The 16,002-nt window shown below is 62.4% G+C and overlaps 1 protein-coding gene across 3 annotated transcripts in view; it reads right to left on the bottom strand.

Moving 5' to 3' along the window:
• Positions 1 to 2,031: 2,031 nt before the first annotated feature.
• LRP1 (LDL receptor related protein 1) overlaps positions 2,032 to 16,002 on the bottom strand; it is a 94,533-nt gene continuing 80,562 nt past the window's right edge. For all 3 annotated transcript variants that reach the window (XM_064474347.1, XM_064474346.1, XM_064474345.1), the window contains 28 exons: positions 15,655 to 15,803; positions 15,073 to 15,166; positions 14,504 to 14,620; positions 14,274 to 14,393; positions 13,622 to 13,744; positions 13,110 to 13,235; positions 12,710 to 12,826; positions 10,666 to 10,772; positions 10,322 to 10,454; positions 9,937 to 10,056; positions 9,257 to 9,379; positions 8,845 to 8,988; positions 8,619 to 8,753; positions 8,234 to 8,353; positions 7,693 to 7,964; positions 7,423 to 7,601; positions 7,052 to 7,158; positions 6,711 to 6,827; positions 6,156 to 6,332; positions 5,648 to 5,788; positions 5,392 to 5,565; positions 5,154 to 5,315; positions 4,701 to 4,875; positions 4,237 to 4,341; positions 3,970 to 4,034; positions 3,638 to 3,725; positions 3,314 to 3,458; positions 2,032 to 2,953 (listed from right to left, as the gene is read on the bottom strand). In XM_064474347.1, the coding sequence (XP_064330417.1) occupies positions 2,813 to 2,953; positions 3,314 to 3,458; positions 3,638 to 3,725; positions 3,970 to 4,034; positions 4,237 to 4,341; positions 4,701 to 4,875; positions 5,154 to 5,315; positions 5,392 to 5,565; positions 5,648 to 5,788; positions 6,156 to 6,332; positions 6,711 to 6,827; positions 7,052 to 7,158; positions 7,423 to 7,601; positions 7,693 to 7,964; positions 8,234 to 8,353; positions 8,619 to 8,753; positions 8,845 to 8,988; positions 9,257 to 9,379; positions 9,937 to 10,056; positions 10,322 to 10,454; positions 10,666 to 10,772; positions 12,710 to 12,826; positions 13,110 to 13,235; positions 13,622 to 13,744; positions 14,274 to 14,393; positions 14,504 to 14,620; positions 15,073 to 15,166; positions 15,655 to 15,803 (3,776 nt within the window). In that variant the 3' untranslated portion in view covers positions 2,032 to 2,812. The remainder of the gene's footprint in view (positions 2,954 to 3,313; positions 3,459 to 3,637; positions 3,726 to 3,969; positions 4,035 to 4,236; positions 4,342 to 4,700; positions 4,876 to 5,153; positions 5,316 to 5,391; positions 5,566 to 5,647; positions 5,789 to 6,155; positions 6,333 to 6,710; positions 6,828 to 7,051; positions 7,159 to 7,422; positions 7,602 to 7,692; positions 7,965 to 8,233; positions 8,354 to 8,618; positions 8,754 to 8,844; positions 8,989 to 9,256; positions 9,380 to 9,936; positions 10,057 to 10,321; positions 10,455 to 10,665; positions 10,773 to 12,709; positions 12,827 to 13,109; positions 13,236 to 13,621; positions 13,745 to 14,273; positions 14,394 to 14,503; positions 14,621 to 15,072; positions 15,167 to 15,654; positions 15,804 to 16,002) is intronic.

Below are 16,002 nucleotides of genomic sequence, written 5' to 3' on the forward strand. Positions count from 1 at the left end.
GCTCCCCGCTTCCCACGCTGGCAGGAGCCTCCGCACTCCTCTCCCTGCCCAGCTGGGATCCCAACAATCCCCCCAGGGACGCCAGTGCTGGCTTCCCCCAGCCAATGCTGTATTTACCCTGTTTGCCCCAGGGCCACGGAAGGGATGGGGCAGCTGAACCCTGGCCAGGGGGCTGTGCGGGGCCAACCTCACTGGCATGGCCCGTGGACCCTCTGGATCTGCCACCCATGTGTGGCTGGGGGCTCACCCCACATCGCTGGAGCAAACTCCCGGGGGTGTCCCAGTGTCCCTGACGGTCTCACCAAGGAGCAAAGGGACACCAGGGGCTGTGAGAGGTCCAGGGGGCTCTGGGAAGACCCCTCCCACACAATTAACAACCCACTGGCCTAAGATCTGGGAGAGCAGGGCATGGCAAGGGGAAACAAGTGAAGGTTTAAAAAAAATAAAAAGATTGAAGGAAAAAGAAGAGAAAAGGGGGGGGGGGGGGGGGGGAAGCGAGGGGAAAGGGAGGAAAAAAAACCCTCTAGAGGAGATATAAGAAACCGATAAGTGAACAAAGAGCTGGTATTGAAATAGATCTGAGGGCTGCACCGCACTCGGGCCGCACCGGATCCCTTTGCAGAGGGGTTTGGGGCTTTTCAAAGGCAGCAGCTGTGTCCTCGGCTTGGCATCCGCAGGAGGCCGGGGGGGGGCGGGGGCTGGTGCTGGGGCGGATGCTGGCAAGGAGGGTGTCGCCGAGGGTTGACCCGTTCTGCCGAGCTGGGGGTGCCACGGAGCCCCACCATGATCCTCGGCTCCCCTCACAACCCTCCCCCCGGCTCCACCGCCGCGGGCCCGGCACATGGCGTGGGTGCGGCTGCCGGCCCGAGGGCCTGATCCTAGCCCTTGCCCCGTCCTGCTCAGGTCGAGCCCACCAGGGCAGCCGCCAGCCCCTGGCCGGCCAGCCCTGCCCTCCAGCCGCCTCCACTGCCCGAGGGGTGTTCGTGGTCCCTCCCAAGCCCCCCACCCGCAGTGCCCGGGGCTGCCCTGGCCCCCCGGGTGCCCGGCACCCGGTGCGCCGGGCTGCCCGGGGGAAGCGTGGCCGGGTGAGGGGCGGCGGGCTGGCGGCACCCGGGTGGTCCCTGGGGCGGGGACAGACGTCGGGGAAGTGACTCCCGGCCGCCCCTCCCGCGGGAGGGAGGCTGTGCGGGATCGGGCCCTGCCCCCTGCCCCCTGCCCGAGGGCTGCACGAGGGGTGGCGCGCTGGGCGGGGGGGGGGGGGCGGCACCGGGGGGTCGCGCGGGGGGCACGTGCAGCCCCCGCTCAGTTCTCGAGGGCGGCGGCGCCACCTGGTGGCGGCTTCCGGCACCGCGCCCGCCGCCGGTGCCCGGTGCTCCGCGGCCGGTGCCTCGGGGTGCCTCGGCTCCCCGCCGCGCAGGGGACGGCGCCGCCGTCGAGGCCGCAGCAGGCGGGGGCCGCGGGTCTCAGCGGAGCGCCTCGGGAGGTGCCGCCGGCAGTGGGGATCAGTCGCGCCCGCGTGCGAGCACGGACGCGTCACCCCAAGCGGCACGTGCGCCAGCACGGGCGCTGCACCCCGGAGAGCACCCAGGCAACACGAACCGCGGCTCTCCCTTCCATCCGCGCTCCCTGCACGGAAAACCCTGTGCCCACCCCTGCGCACACCCCGGGCAACCCAATGAACAGAGGCCCCGGTGGGGTCCTCCTGCCTTACACCACCTGTCCTGCGCCACAGCTGGTGTCACTGGGCTGCGAGGGGGTCAGGGCCGTGGCACCTGGTAACGCGGGGCCCCGCTGGCACGGGAACCCGGGCTCCCCCCGCCGCCTCCCTGGCCTGTCCCTTCCCACCAACCAGCAGCCTGCTCTTCAGTTTTTAAAAATTTTATTTATAACAATATCTGTTTTGTTTAGTTGTAAAGTAATCCAGCAAAAATTATTAAAACATTTCCCCCCAATAAAAGGATGGGGTCACCCCCCGCCCTCCCCCCACATGCGTTTGTTTATTTCTACTATAAAAGCTAGGTCATTTCCATGTTTTCTTTTTTTTTTTTTCCTGTTAAAAAATGTGCATGTTGGAGAGCGGGCGAGGTGCAGGCAACAAGCCGGAGCAAGGGGCCGCAGGGCCGGGCCCACCGGGAACGGGGACCCTCCACACTGCAAAGGGGCTGGGGCAGCGGTGGGGGCCTTTGTCCCTGACCCCGGAACCGTTGGGCAGAGCTGAGAATGGCAGGGAGGGAGGGGAATGGGGGGCCGGGGGACATTTGTGGAGGCCACTCTGCAGAAGGGGAGACCTGGGGAGCAGCAGATTTGGGGAGGCGGGGGAAGAAACAGGGCCCCCAGAGAGGGGAGCTGCAGGGGCTAGGGGGGACAGAGCTGAGAGCTGGGGAGTGTGCGGCCCCCACTCTGCCTCCCTCCTGCCTGCGTCGCTGCTGCCTGCGCCCCACACAGCAGTAACCCCGTGCCAGCCGTCAGCCCTGGCTGCAGCAGCCGCAGCGGAGTTCTTCCTGGCACACCGCCCGTGGCCCGTCCCTGCTCCGAAATGCTGGCTTGTCCCAAGGGTAGGAGGAGGGAGGGGGGGCCCAACGTAAAGAGATTTAAAATAAACCAAAGCCGGATCTGGCAATGAGAGGTGCTGAGGCCTGGTACCGGGGAATATACAGGTAATAATACTGCTCACATAGAAAAGTAATAATCCTTCATTTGTACATTTATACAGTGGCTCTTGGCTCCCCCGGTCCCCGCCCGTCTCCTGCAATGGGTGTCTGTGCCAGGCCTGGGCGCCGTGGCCTGGCGGCCCTTTGCCCCCATCCTTCCCCTATGCCAGGGGGTCTGCCAGGTCGTCGTCCGCGCCCCGCGACAGCAGCTCCCGCTTTTCGTCTGTGCTAGCCAGCGAGTTGCGGCTGTTGTGGGCGCCCATGTACAGTGTGGCGTAGACAGGGTTGGTGAAGTTGGTGGGCTGTGGAGAGGGGGGAGCAGGTGGGTGGGGGACATGGACACCCCCCTCCCCAGCAGAGGGGTCCCCAGAGGCATCCCTTGCTCCGGGGTGCCTCAGCAAGAGCCCGTACCAGCCACGACCTCCTCCCAGTATAGCACCACTGACCCTGCGGCTGCTGCTGTCTCTCCCTACAGCCTCCACCCCTGAAGCCTTTGCAGCCCCTCAGAGCCTCCCCTGCAAAGACAGCAGTCCCAGGGAGCCCCCACGCTGCCATAGCAACGTGCCCCCTGCCCCAGCATATGCCCCCTCTGCATCCCCTGCTTTGGGCTGGACCCCGTGTAGCCAACGGCCCCTCCGTGCCACAGTGGCCCCACTCCTCACCTTGTCAGGGTCCAGGACAAAGTCTGCATCCAGCAGCTCCCCCACATCATCATCCGGCTCCCCCTCGTACATTTTGTAGGTGGGGTTCCCAATCTCCACGTTCATGGCACCGTTCGTCATCCGCTGGTGCTGGAAGCCCTTGGCACTGGGGAGGGTATGAGACGGGGTCAGTGCCAGCAACACGGAGTGCAGCAAACAGGGCCCCCAACCCACCAGTGGTCCTGCTTCTTTGTCCCACACAACCGAGGCTTTCAAGCCCTGCAAGGAGGGTTTCTATCCTGACTGGTTAACACTCCCTCCCAGCTCCCAACAGCCCAGACTCACCCTTTAATCCTCCACTTGTACCAGACAAAGGCCACCACAATGAGGAGGATGAGCAGCAGCAGGATGGGGATGACAATTGAGGCCGTTCCTGCGGGGATGACAGGCGCAGGTACACTCAGAGCATGCCCTGAGCCCCGGGCAGGTCCAGCAGCCTGGGCTGGCCCTGCCCCGCAGGAAAGGACCTGCCCCCTCTCCACCTGAGAACGGGGTTCAGGAATGACATGGGGGGCACCAGGCAACCTTGGCGTAACAGGCAAAGATGTGCCCCCAGCCCTCCCTGTTTGGTGTCGGGCCTTGCAGTGCCCCCCGAGACAGGACTGCCCCATACATACGGCTGCTCTGCTGCTCGCTGACGATGAAGTCCTCACAGCGTGTCCCCGCCATCCCCACCGGGCACCTGAGAGCGCGGGGAGAGCACTGGGGTTAGCGGGGGCAAGACAGCATGCGGGGAGGGGGAGGGAGAGGTGTGGCACAGACCTGGGGGTCGGGGGGGCACACAGATTGGGGTCTGTCAGTCATGTGCTCCCTCTGCTTGGGGGGGGCAAGTAGCCTGCTTGTAGCCCCACCACCCCCTACCCCAAGCCCCCAGCTCTGCTTACAGGCACTCGGGCAGCTGCGTCTTGTCACTGATGGAGCAGGTACCACCGTGCAGGCAGTAATTGTCACAGGTCAAGCAGCTGGGTGCTATCTTGCCATCTGGGCAGCTGTGGGGCAGAGACGATCAGATACACATGTACCCCCAGCCTGCCCCATACCCCCCCACCTGACACCCAGGATTCTGCTTGCTGAAGGCTGCTAGCTTATCCCCCTGGCATTGCTCATGGCTGTGCCACACCAATGGCTGCTGGGGCATCAGGGTGGGCTTAGGGGAGAGACATATCCATCGCCTCCTCCCGAGTCTTCAAGGTCTCCCAGATTTCTTAGCTGCCCTGAATTATTAACCCAGCATCTCTCAACTGTGGCCTGTCTCTAACGATCTGGCCATAGGGACACAGGTTTTTCTTGAGTCCTTGTGCCCGCCATCCCCTCTTTCTCCCTTGAGTTTGATGTCCCCAGCACCTACATGCAGGATACTTCTCCGCTCTGCTTGTTGATGCTACACTTGCCCTCCTGGCACCGGGAGCACTTGTTGTCCTGGCACTGGGTGCCCTCAAACTGCGGAGGGCAGCGGCACTGCTTGGTGCCACTGGCTGTCATCTGGCAGACGCCCTCATTCTCACAGTAGTCGAAGCACTGCCCTGCAGGGGATGGTGGGGTCAGGGTGGGCAGCTCCACACCGGCCCCTTGGACCACCAGCCCCTGCGGAGAGCTGCTTGTGGCCCTGGTCCCCCAGAGAGCACCACACCACCCCTGTTCCCCAGAGACCATTCCCCAAAAGAGGGGGACCTGGGAGTCCAACCTCTCAGGCACTGTCCCCAGATGGCCCCAAAGAGCATTCCCCAGAAGAGGGGACCCAGCAGTCCAACCTCCCAGGCGCAGTCCCCAGCAACCCTCGCCACGAGCAGGCAGCACTCACGGTACTGGCAGCGGTCCCCAATGAAGGTGGGGAGGCAGCGGCAGTTGGGCTGGTTGCCCTGGTTGACAGTGCAGCTGCCGTTGTTCAGGCAGTAGTCGGTGCACACTTGCTGGTTGCACCGGGGCCCCGTGAAGCCGGTGGGGCAGCGGCAGGTCGGCATGCCTGAGAACAAGAGCTGTTAGTGTGCCCCCCTTCCATCCGTCTTCCCAGGACCAGCCCCAACCCCCAGCAGCCTCACCCGACGGGGAGGCGGCGCACGTGCCCCCATTCTGGCAGTAGTCCCAGCACTGGTCGATCTGGCACTTCTCCCCGTTGTAGCGCGGCTGGCAGCGGCACTTGGCCTGCTTGCGGGCGTTCAGGAAGCAGCTGCCACCGTTCAGGCAGACTAGGTCACAGGTGTCAGTGGTGGGCACTGGGAGGGAGGGATGGAGGTGAGTGGAACCGTGCTGAGCAGGACCCCCGTCCTCCTCCTCCTCCTCCTCCGGACCACCTACCGACGGGGGAGATGGTAGGCGAGGGAATGACCACGCAGGTGCCGTTGTCCAGGCGCTTGCCGTTGGGGCAGGTGCAGACGGGGCCGCTGGGGCTGAGCAGGCAGAGCCACTCACATTTCTTGCGGTCGCAAGGGTTGGTCACTGCCAAGGGGGGGGGGAGGATGCGGGGTGAGGACGGCGGGGTCACCCACAGCCCTCCTGACAAATGACTACTCCCCAACAGCTTTAGGGCATCCCCCCTGGCCCTGCAGCTGCCCAAGCCCTGTGCCTGTCTGCCGATGCTCTGGGGTCGCCAGCTGACAGCTTGCCATTGCAGCTGGCCTCTCCCCACCCCCCATCTAGATGCCCCCCCCACTTTGGGCAGGGAAGCTGAGTGGCCCAGTCCCCTCTTGCCCCAAGCTCTGTCAGCGTTCCTCTTGTCCTCCGGCACCCCACCTCAGAGGTCAGGCCCTGGGCACCTCCCTCCCACCCTGGGAGCAGGACGGGGGGTCCTGGGCTCAGCACGCACCCTCTGGTTGCTTGTACTGGTGGTAGAGCACGACGTCGGTGGCATGGTTGAGGCCAGATGTCAGGTTGGTGACAGCCTTGTGCCCAAACTTGTGGATTTTGAAGATGCGGTTGTTGATATAGGTGACACCATAGATGTAGTCCTCAAAGATGTCAATGCTAAAAGGATGGCTCAGCCCTGGGGAAGAAAAGAGGGGACAGATGCAGGCAGAGGCAGCTCGGCTGGCTGCTCACTCGCCTTGGGTGGGGCTGGCCAGGGATTTTGGATGGATTTGAGGCTAGGGTCTCCCACCCTGTCCAAGGGGGATGGTGTTGGCAGGAAGAATTGCCAGCAGGCTCTGGTCCTGCTGTGAAGCATTTAACAAGGAACACCCCCCCGCCCTTGCTGCTGTCTGCTGAGCACCCCTGGCTCGGCACTGGGGTTTGCCCTGCAGCATGACCCAAGCCAAGGACCCTGGGGAGCCGGCAGGCTGGGCTGTGCCAGGACCCCACCCCAGGGACATCACCCCCGGGCAGGTCCCTCTCCACTGTGACGCTCTGGTGGGGTGCTGCTCACCCTTCTTGTTGTCAATGGCTACGACGGGGTCAGTGCCGTTGAGCCGGATGCTGCCGATGACGGAGAGCTTGGCATCAGCCCAGTACAGCCGCTCATTGTGGTAGTCCACAGCCAGGCCTGAGGGCACACACAACCCCCAGTGAGGTACAGGCACCCCAGCCCACCCCGAGCTCCTCCTGACCAGGTGGCCAGCAAAGCAGCCCCCCCCCAGCCCCTACACACTCCTGCCACACAGCTCAGAGCTCCCACGTTAAGCCTCCCCAACATGAGAGGGCTGTAAGTTCCTCCTGTCAAGGCTTTCGCCACCCCTCTTGCCCCTCCTGGCACCTGTCTTTGTTCACCTGTTGGCCACTGGATGTTGTCCTGCACCAGGGTCTCACGCAGTGTCCCGTCCATAGCGGCCGTCTCAATCTTGGGGTGATTGCCCCAGTCTGACCAGTACATAGTCCTGTGAAGGACATGGGCAGGTCATCCCCAGCAAGGGAGCAAGGAGGGGAAGAGCAGGACAGTCCGATGCCCCAAATGCCGAGAAACCCTCCTGCGCTCTTGAGTCACTGACGTGACCCCACTGGGGCAGCTGACTCAAGGCACAGGAACTCAGGCTGATGTGGAGAGTGATGCTGGGGCACAGGGAGCTTCCACAGTGGACGGGCTGGTTGGTGGGAGGAGCTGGGGTGAGGGTTGGGCAGAGGGAAGCAGAAAGGGTTCTCACCCCCTAAGCGGGTCGACTACGATGGCATGGGGCTCATCAATCATGCCTGAGATCAGTGTCTTGCGATTCTCGCCTTTCATCTGTGCCACCTCAATGACATCCCGCCCCGAGTCTGTCCAGTAGATGTTCCCAGCAACCCAGTCAATGGCAATTCCCCGCGGCATCTTCAGCCCCGAGATCTGGGAATGGCAGAAAAGGGGCAAAGGTGAGGGCAGCAGATGCTGGCAGCCTGGCCTCGGTGCCTCCCACCATACCCCCAACAGAGCTCACATTCAGGTGGGTGACACCGCCATCAATCTGGCGCCGGTTGCGGTTGGAGGCAGTGGAGGCAGCGGAAGAGGCAGGCAGCTCCCGGTATGAGATCCTGCCTGTGTGCCAGTTGGTCCAGTAGATCTTGTTGCCCTTAACATAGATGTCCATGGCATCGATACGCACGTTCTCGTCACCCTGGAAGGCTGGCTCGTAGGCTGAGTTGGGGTTGAAGGGGTACATGCTCCGGATCTTGTTGTCATCCGCAATGTAGAGGATTTGGTGCTCAGACCCTGCAGAGGAGCAGCTGTTGGCGTGGGCTGGGCCAGGAGTAGGGGGTCAGCCCAGCTCCACAGGGCTGGGGATGCTGGGAGATTGGCACCCCTTTGGGGCTTGCTTTGACAGGGAAGGACAGACTGATGGCAGTAGCAGAGCCCAGCACCTGCCCTCAGCAGTGCCAGAATGAAGGGTGGGCAGAGGTGCAGGGAGGGAAGAGCAGTTGGGTCCTGCAGGGCACTGCAGGCACACACAGAATCTGTGCACACCCCTGTTCCCTCCTGACCTTCTGCCTTGCACATGTTGTCCGTCTTCATGAAGTTCTTGGCGCAGCTGCAGATGTGGGAGCCCTTGGTGTTGTTGCAGAGTTGGGAGCAGGTCCCAAAGCGCAGGCACTCGTTGACATCTGGGCAGCGGGAGATGGGAGTCAGGGGGTAGACCAGGAAGGTGTCCCCATGCACACAGCCAGGGCTGGCCCCTCTCTGGGGGCTGGTCTGCACTACCCAGGGCTCAGAGACCCTGTCTCTCCCCATTCCTCATGTTTGTGCCCAAAGACACCATTTCTGATGCCCCAGCCACTCCACAGGTGTGAAGACACATCTTACTGTCAAAAACCAACCATAAATCCGACAGCCCGACCGGGAGCTCCGTCTAGCAATGGTGGGAAGTACCTTGGCAGAAATTCTTGTCCGGCACCTTCTGGAAGCCTCTGCGGCATCTGCAGTATGTGGTGGACTGTGCCTGAATACACTGGGCCTCATCTCCACACATGGTAGTGTTGGTCATGCAGTCGTACGACTTGTGGTCTAGGGTGGGACACACCGTCAGCACCTGCGCCTTCGTGGCTTCCCCAGTGTCCACCCTCGGCGCCCCCCGACGCCCCAGCTCCCCACCCACCGTGGGAGCAGGACTCCTCATCAGAGCCGTCTCCACAGTCATCAAAGAAGTTGCAGCGGAGGTTGGCACTGATGCACTTCTTGTTCTCGCACAGGAACTCATTCTTGTCCTGGCTGCAGCTCTTGGGCTTGGCCGTGGGTGACTCTGCGGGAGTACAGGCAGCGGCTGTGATGCTCCGTGTCCCGGGGCACCCAGCCCCACGGGAGCCACAGGGCATGAATGGTACAGGAAAGGACCAGGCAGGGACCCAGGACACCTGCACCCACCTCCCGGTTTTGGAAAGGAGCAGGCAAAAAAACCCCAAAACCTGGGCTAAACCTAGGGCTCTGCGAGGAGCAGCCTGAGGGCAGTGGCCATCCACTGCCCCGTCCGCGCTGGGCGCAGAGCGGTGCCCACAGGCAGCCCCACTCACCGCAGTCCTTCTCATCCGTGTTGTCTCCACAGTTGTCAATGCCGTCGCACTGTCGACCGATCCACAGACATACGCGGTCGTTCTTGCAGCGGAACGGTCTGTTGGGGGGACACTGGAATTTCACTGCACCAGCAAACAGAAACAAACGGTGACGGTGAAAGGAGACGCCATAGCCAGGCTGTCACACTTGTCACGAGCCGCTGATCGGCCTCTGCCCGCTCTCCAGGGAGGCCTGTCCCACGAGGGCGAGCGGGCTCCGGAGACTAAAGCAAAGAGACTGAAGCAAAGACAACTGCCCAGTTGCTGGCCCAGCTGTGGGGGGGTCAGCCCTCTTTCGCACCCAGCCCCCTGCCCTCTCACACCCCGCTCCCCGCTGCCTGCCCCAGGCCCAGCTCGACACCTCTGCAGCTCTAGTCTCTCAACTCTGCTCTCTTGACTGGAGCCACCTCCTGCCCCCTTGGCCCCACCAACCGCCCCCGAGGGGACCCATCTAGAGGGAACGTGTGGAGCTGCCAGGGTTTCCCACAGCTCCCTTGGGTACCCACGGTGGTGCCCAAGCTCTAGGACTGTCACCCCCCGCCGGCATGCAGGTGCTCGGGGCGGGCTGCTGCCCCTGTGGGCAGATGTGTGTCAGACAGGGGCCTTGCCAGGAGTGGGAGAGGCAAGGCAGTGTCACTCACAGCACTCCTCGGGGTTTTCATCTGAGTTGTCCCCACAGTCATCCTCCCCATCGCACTTCCAGGCCAGGGGCTTGCACAGCGTGTTGTTGCACTGGAACTCATCCAGGGGGCACGTGCGAACTGCGACAGCACAGGGCAGGAGGAGACACGTCAGCCAGTGCTGCCTGGCTGCCAAAACGCCCGTCTGGGGCCTTAACTCCAATTTCCAGCATAGCTGGGGGCTCTCCAGGGCTCAGATACGTGTCTGTGCATGCCCTGGGGCCGGGCAGAGTGGTGCTGACACATGCACAGGGGAGCGCTCCCACCCACAGTGCGGACACAAGAGACACAAGGGCACGGGGGGAAAACGATCAGCCCCAAAGGAGTCACACAGCACTGCCATTACCCCCAGTGCCGCAGTTCTCCTCATCAGTGCCGTCCATGCAGTCTGCATCGGCATCGCAGCGCCAGCGCATGGGGATGCAGTGCCCGTTCTTGCACTGGAACTGGTCAAACTCACAGCGCGGCGTGCAGTCTTTCTGCAGGGTAAGGGCGAGGGACACCGGTCACCAGGGACAGTCCCGACTGTGGCAGCCTCCCGTCCTGTGACTGCACCCAGGACCAGACTCTCAGCCCCTCATTGGTGGTGGGCGACTACCAGCAGAGGCAGACTGGGTGGGACATGTCCCCGCTCCCACACGTGGGCAGGGCGAAGGTGCTGGCAGGGAGCCCCTGCCCGCGGTACCATACCTCGTCAGAGCCATCTGCGCAGTCATGGTCCCCATCACACTTCCACCTGCCGGCGATGCAGCGGCCGTTGGCACATGAGAACTCGCTCTCCGAGCAGGGCCGGGGCGCTGCGGACAGAGCACAGGGCGTCCCCCTGAGTGCAAGCTGCAGGCAGGACTGTGAGGGCAGAAGGTCTCCCTGGCCAACAGCTTAGGGGGGCACAGGCTGGCACACACACACACGTCCAGTGGCACTGGGGGCAGGGCGGGGTGCAAGCAGAGCTGGGGGAACTGCCAGAGATACCGCTGATGGCTGATACCGCCTCCCAGTACCCTTTCCCATCCCACTCCAGGGCTCCCAGCTCCCTGCAGGGACATGGGGCTTTCAGGGGGTACTATGGCCATACAGACTCGCTTCTAGCAGCTTCCCAGCTGCACGTGTCCCCCAGGCCGTTCTCCACCGAAGGCAGCGCTAGCCCCACAGCTCCCTGCTGCCCATGTCTGCTGCCCCACAGGCAGCTGCGGGCAGGAGCAAAGGCAGCGGTGCCCTGGCCAGGTCTGGCAGAGCTGGCACACTTGTACCCCCCTCACAGGGCACAGGGACAGGCTCCCCCTCATAGCTCAATGCACCTGCTGGGCCAGCACTGGCACAGTCAATGCCAAACCCATCTGCAGGAGGATGGCATGTGGCATGGCCTCCCACCTGGGATGGCTCTTGGGACCCTTCCCCTCCCCATTGCCCCGGGGAGGCCCCAGGTGCAGGAGGTTTCAGGGCAGGTGGCCCCTCTGGCCGCAGTGCAGAAGCTGACAGGACTGTAGGAGAAGAGGGGGGCAGGGGGTGTCCAGCTGGAGCAGGAAGGGTCAGGTGGGGACAGATTTTGGAGTGAAGTATGAGCCATGCATGGGCCCTGGCAGTGGAGGCAGCAGGGTCAGACCCTCCCTGATTGCAGCTCCAGTGTAGGGAGATGCTGCTGCTGATGCTCAGTAAAACACCTTGGTTGTCTGGTCCTGACCCCTCTGCCCTCACCTGGAATTTATTGTCTTCATTTATTTTAGAGAGGCTGTACATGGAATTAAAAGATTTTGGCAGAAACCTACCTCTGAGCGCCCCATAACGACAGTGTGAAAATGGAGAAAAACATAAGATGAAGTGAAATGGCACAAACTCAAAAAACACAACGTGAAATCAACAGAAAAAGAAAAAAATGTTGCACCCTAGAGAGCTGCAGGGAGACAGAGGGACCTGGGGCAGGTGCTACATGGTGGGAAGAGGGTCTGGCTCTGCCCTGGCCCCTGCAGCTGGCAGCAGACCCCGGTGCCATCCCATGGGTAGCTTGGGCCCCTCCAGAGGGATGGGACCAGGCTCCTGCCTGCAGCAGAGCCCCAAGAACTGTCTTGCCCGCACAGACGGTCACAGTCCTCTGCTGCTCAGCAGGGCGGGTGCTGGCACAGCTCCACGAACAAGCGGTAACTCATTAAGGGGCAGCAACTTGATTGTCTGCCATGGCTTCTGGGGATGAGCCGCCTTCCCACACGCTGGTTCAGGTCCAGGTTTGTGACCCGGGTTCGGCTGGTTCCACAGCTCCCCTCCCAAAGGCTCAGTGTGTCCCCATTGCCTTCCCTGGCCAAACTGTTGCAAAGGGTGCTGCCTGCCAGGCTGGGGCCAAAGCAAGGGGCGATGGTCTGAAGCAAAGCTGCTCCACCACGAGTGGGACAAGGTACCCGTGACCCCCGTGGGTGAGCACAGGCACATGGCTCGTGCGCTGCTTGCCAGGGAGGACGCTAGGATCAGCTCCTCCCTTTTACTTGTCCCACCTGGGACCTCTCCTCAAAACAGCCAGCAGCCAAGCCCTGGCTGCGGGACCAGACTAGGCCAGACCCCTGGAGTCAGGTGCGTTCTGTCTGGGGAGCAGGCTGCTCCCCAGCCATCAGCCCCAGCCACCCTGATGTTCCCCCACCGTGGCTGGGGGCACTGGCAGGCAAAGGGGCTGGGGGGACCTGAACCGCTTCCCTCTCCACCACAGAGCTGACTCCCGGCACAGCAAAGGCTAGAAAGCGGCACGTACTGCAGCTCTCTTCATCCGAGTTGTCCCCACAGTCGTTGTCATAGTCGCACTGCCAGCGGCCTGGCACGCAGCGGTTGTTCTTGCAGCGGAACTGGTAGGGCTCACAGGTCCGTTCATCTGCGAGGGACGAGACAGGGACAGGCATCAGCATTGCCCCCACACAAGGGGAGGGATGGGCACGCCAGCTAGCAGGGCGGGCGAGCAGTGCTGCTCTCTGCCAGCCTCCCTCAGACCCAGCCTTGCCCATGTGGTTTGGAAAAGGAGCAGCTAAAACCTCCCCAGCCCCAGGCGCACCAGGGAGGTGGAGGGGGCAGGCAGCACCAGCGCAGCCTGACCCTCAGGGAAGAGGGGGCACAGGATGCCCTCTGGGCTAGTCTCCCCAGACATGGTCCCTGCTCACCGCATTCCTCCTTGGGCTCGTCGGACCCATCCCCGCAGTCATCCTCCCCGTCACACTTCCAGCGTGCTGGGATGCACCTGCCCGAGTCCTTGCACCGGAACTCATCCACACCACAGGTCATTTGTGCTGGTGGGGAGAAACAAGATGACGTGGATGTAGGGAGGGAAGGCGGGGTTAGCATTGGCTAGGCACATTTCTTTCTCCGCAGGGCTGATGAACACCTTGTGCCAGCAGCCTGGAGTGACTGCAGCACCCCTGCTTGGAACAGGGTGGGCAATATCCACCCCCTGCTTCATGCAGTTCTGCAGGGAGAAGTCAGAGAGAGGAGTATCTCAGTGGGACAGATCCAGGCAGAGCCACTACCACCATCACCCACTGCCCGCAGCTCCTGTGGGGACTGAGCAGGGACCTGCCATCCCACAGGCAAAGACACAGACGTGCCTGGCTGCGGGGGAGCTCCTGGTTTCCGTGTGGCCAGACCCGCCACCCCCTCACCCACACAGGCTTCTTACTGCAGTTGGCAGGTTCATCTGAGCCGTCCACACAGTCGTTGTCCCGGTCGCACACCCAGACACGGGGGATGCAGCGCTTGGTGATCGCACACTGGAACTGATTGGGGGCACAAGTCACCTCCGCTGCAGGAGGGAGAAGCAGAGTCAGGAGAGGCAGGGGTCTGCCAGCCGCTACCCCACAAAAACCACCCCACGAGAGCAGAGGCATGCAGACGCTCTGGGCACCACACCGAGTGTCTGGCCGTGCGTGGTGACCATGTGTGTGAGAGGGGAGGGGAGCAGAGCCTGGGGTGGCCCCAGAAGACTCAACCAGCTGCAGGGAGACAGGACAGAAGCCACAAGATCCCTCAGCTGTGCAATAGGCTCAGTTCAAATCCATGGCAAATATTGAACTTGTCACTCTGAGGGATTTAAGGATTTCGTTTCCACCAGGAAACAGAAGTGTCTGTAGGGGCAGCAGGGTGATGGTGGACAGAGAGTCTATGCAGAGCAGAGGTAAGGAGAAAGCCCTGTGCCCAGGGACAGGACCACCCAGAAGGCAGCCTGCAGAGAAGCCAATACCCAAAGACACAGATCTGCTGCAGCACTGAACTCCTCACCCCCAACCGTGCATGCTCCCCCTCCCAAACATGCTTAACAGCTCCCCACTTACGGCAGTCCTTCTCATCCTCGCCATCACCGCAGTTGTCCTGACCATTGCAGCGGAAAATGCCAGGGATGCAGCGGTTGGTGTTGGTGCATTTGAACTGGCTGGGCAGACAGACGTGGATATCTGGGAAGGGAGGCAGCACAGTCAAAAGCTGACATGCTGCATCTCTGCACTACTGAGATGCTGCAGCCCTGCTGGGGTTTGAGGGTTGTAAGGGGAGGTGGAGGACCTACCACAGTTGGCTTCATCTGAGTTGTCCTGGCAGTCGTTGTCTCCATCACAGATGAAGGCTGGGTTGGTGCAGATCCCAGTGGAGCACTGGAACTGCCCTGGCCTGCATTTGAATTCAGCTGTGGGGCAAATAAGACAGGGTGAAACATTTGCTCTGGGGGACATTTTCAGGGCAAACCTTAACCTTCTGCTCTCCCCTCTGGGGTCACCAGCAGGGACTGAGCCACCAGCACCCAACCATGGGCTCTGGCACAGTGAAGTGGCAGCTCTGCTCCGAGAGCAGCAGCTGGCTCTTGTCCTCCATGGGATAATAACCCATGCAGGGACAGTGTTACCCCACTGCTCTCTAAGCCCCACTACTGGGGTAACCCTCCCCTCTGCCAGAGCCGAGCAGGGAGCAGCGGTGCTGTCCCAAAGCCAGAGCAGCAGCAGGGCTTTGGGGGACCAGCTGCACAAGCAGCACCAGGCTGCTCCAGACAGCATACAGATGCCGTAGGGCTGCTGAGAGCCGGGCAGTGTGGCTGGGGTGCTGGGACACCGTGGGCTGTGGTCAGCCCCACTCGGCACTCACGGCAGTCCTCCGGCTCATCCGAACGGTCGCCGCAGTCGTCCTCGGTGTCGCATTTCCACCAGAAAGGGATGCACTTGTCATTCTTGCAGACAAACTAAAACAGAGAGAGGAACTTGTGAGGGTGGCTCGGAATGGGAGGGACAACCCCAGAAGGCTCTGGCCCCAAGGAACCCTGCCAAGGGTACTGATCTCCTTGCTGTCCCTTCCCAGGCACCCCCAGGACACTGTGTCCTGACCTAGAGCAAAGCCTTAACCCTGAGCCCACCTCACACATCCTCTGGGGTGTGAGGGAGGGAGGGGGGCAGGCAAAAGGTCATTCCAGAGCTGGAGGGTCTCCGGCTCCCCTGGGCACCCCCAAACGACTGCAGTCTGTATGTGCTGGAAAGTGCCACAGGAGGGAGGTGTTGCCCGCGCCTGGAGAAGGCGTGTGCACACCAGCACCCAAATGCACAGCGCTGGCACCAGCACAAGCAGAGGAGCTGGGACCTGATGAAACCACAGCAGGAGGGACACGCACACAAGCACAGGCACGCGCTTGGCGCAGGGAGGATGTCCGCACAGGCGGGGCAGGCAGGCTGTTACCTGGCTGGCTGTGCAGTTGGAGACGCAGGTTTTGCCATCGCTGCCCAAGTAGAAATTGGTGGGACACGCACACTTGTGCCCCCCACCTGGCGAGAGGAGGCAGAGGTTGCTGCAGCCGGCATTGTTGGTCTTGCAGGGATGGTTGGGAACTGGGGAGAGCAGGGAGACAACTGCAAGTCAGACCAAGGCAGGGGACCCTCAGGGCGGCATGTGAACCCCCAGCTGCAAGACCCTTCTCACTGCACGTCCCACTCCTGCACCCCCTGCCCAACCTGGTGTCCCTTTGCACGTCGTGCCCAGACCCAGCCTCCTGCGCAGGGCTGCTCCGCAGTGCCAGGGCCAGCCCAA

Source organism: Phalacrocorax carbo, chromosome 27, assembly GCF_963921805.1.
Source record: "Phalacrocorax carbo chromosome 27, bPhaCar2.1, whole genome shotgun sequence".
In the NCBI taxonomy this organism is placed as follows: Eukaryota; Metazoa; Chordata; class Aves; order Suliformes; family Phalacrocoracidae; genus Phalacrocorax; species Phalacrocorax carbo.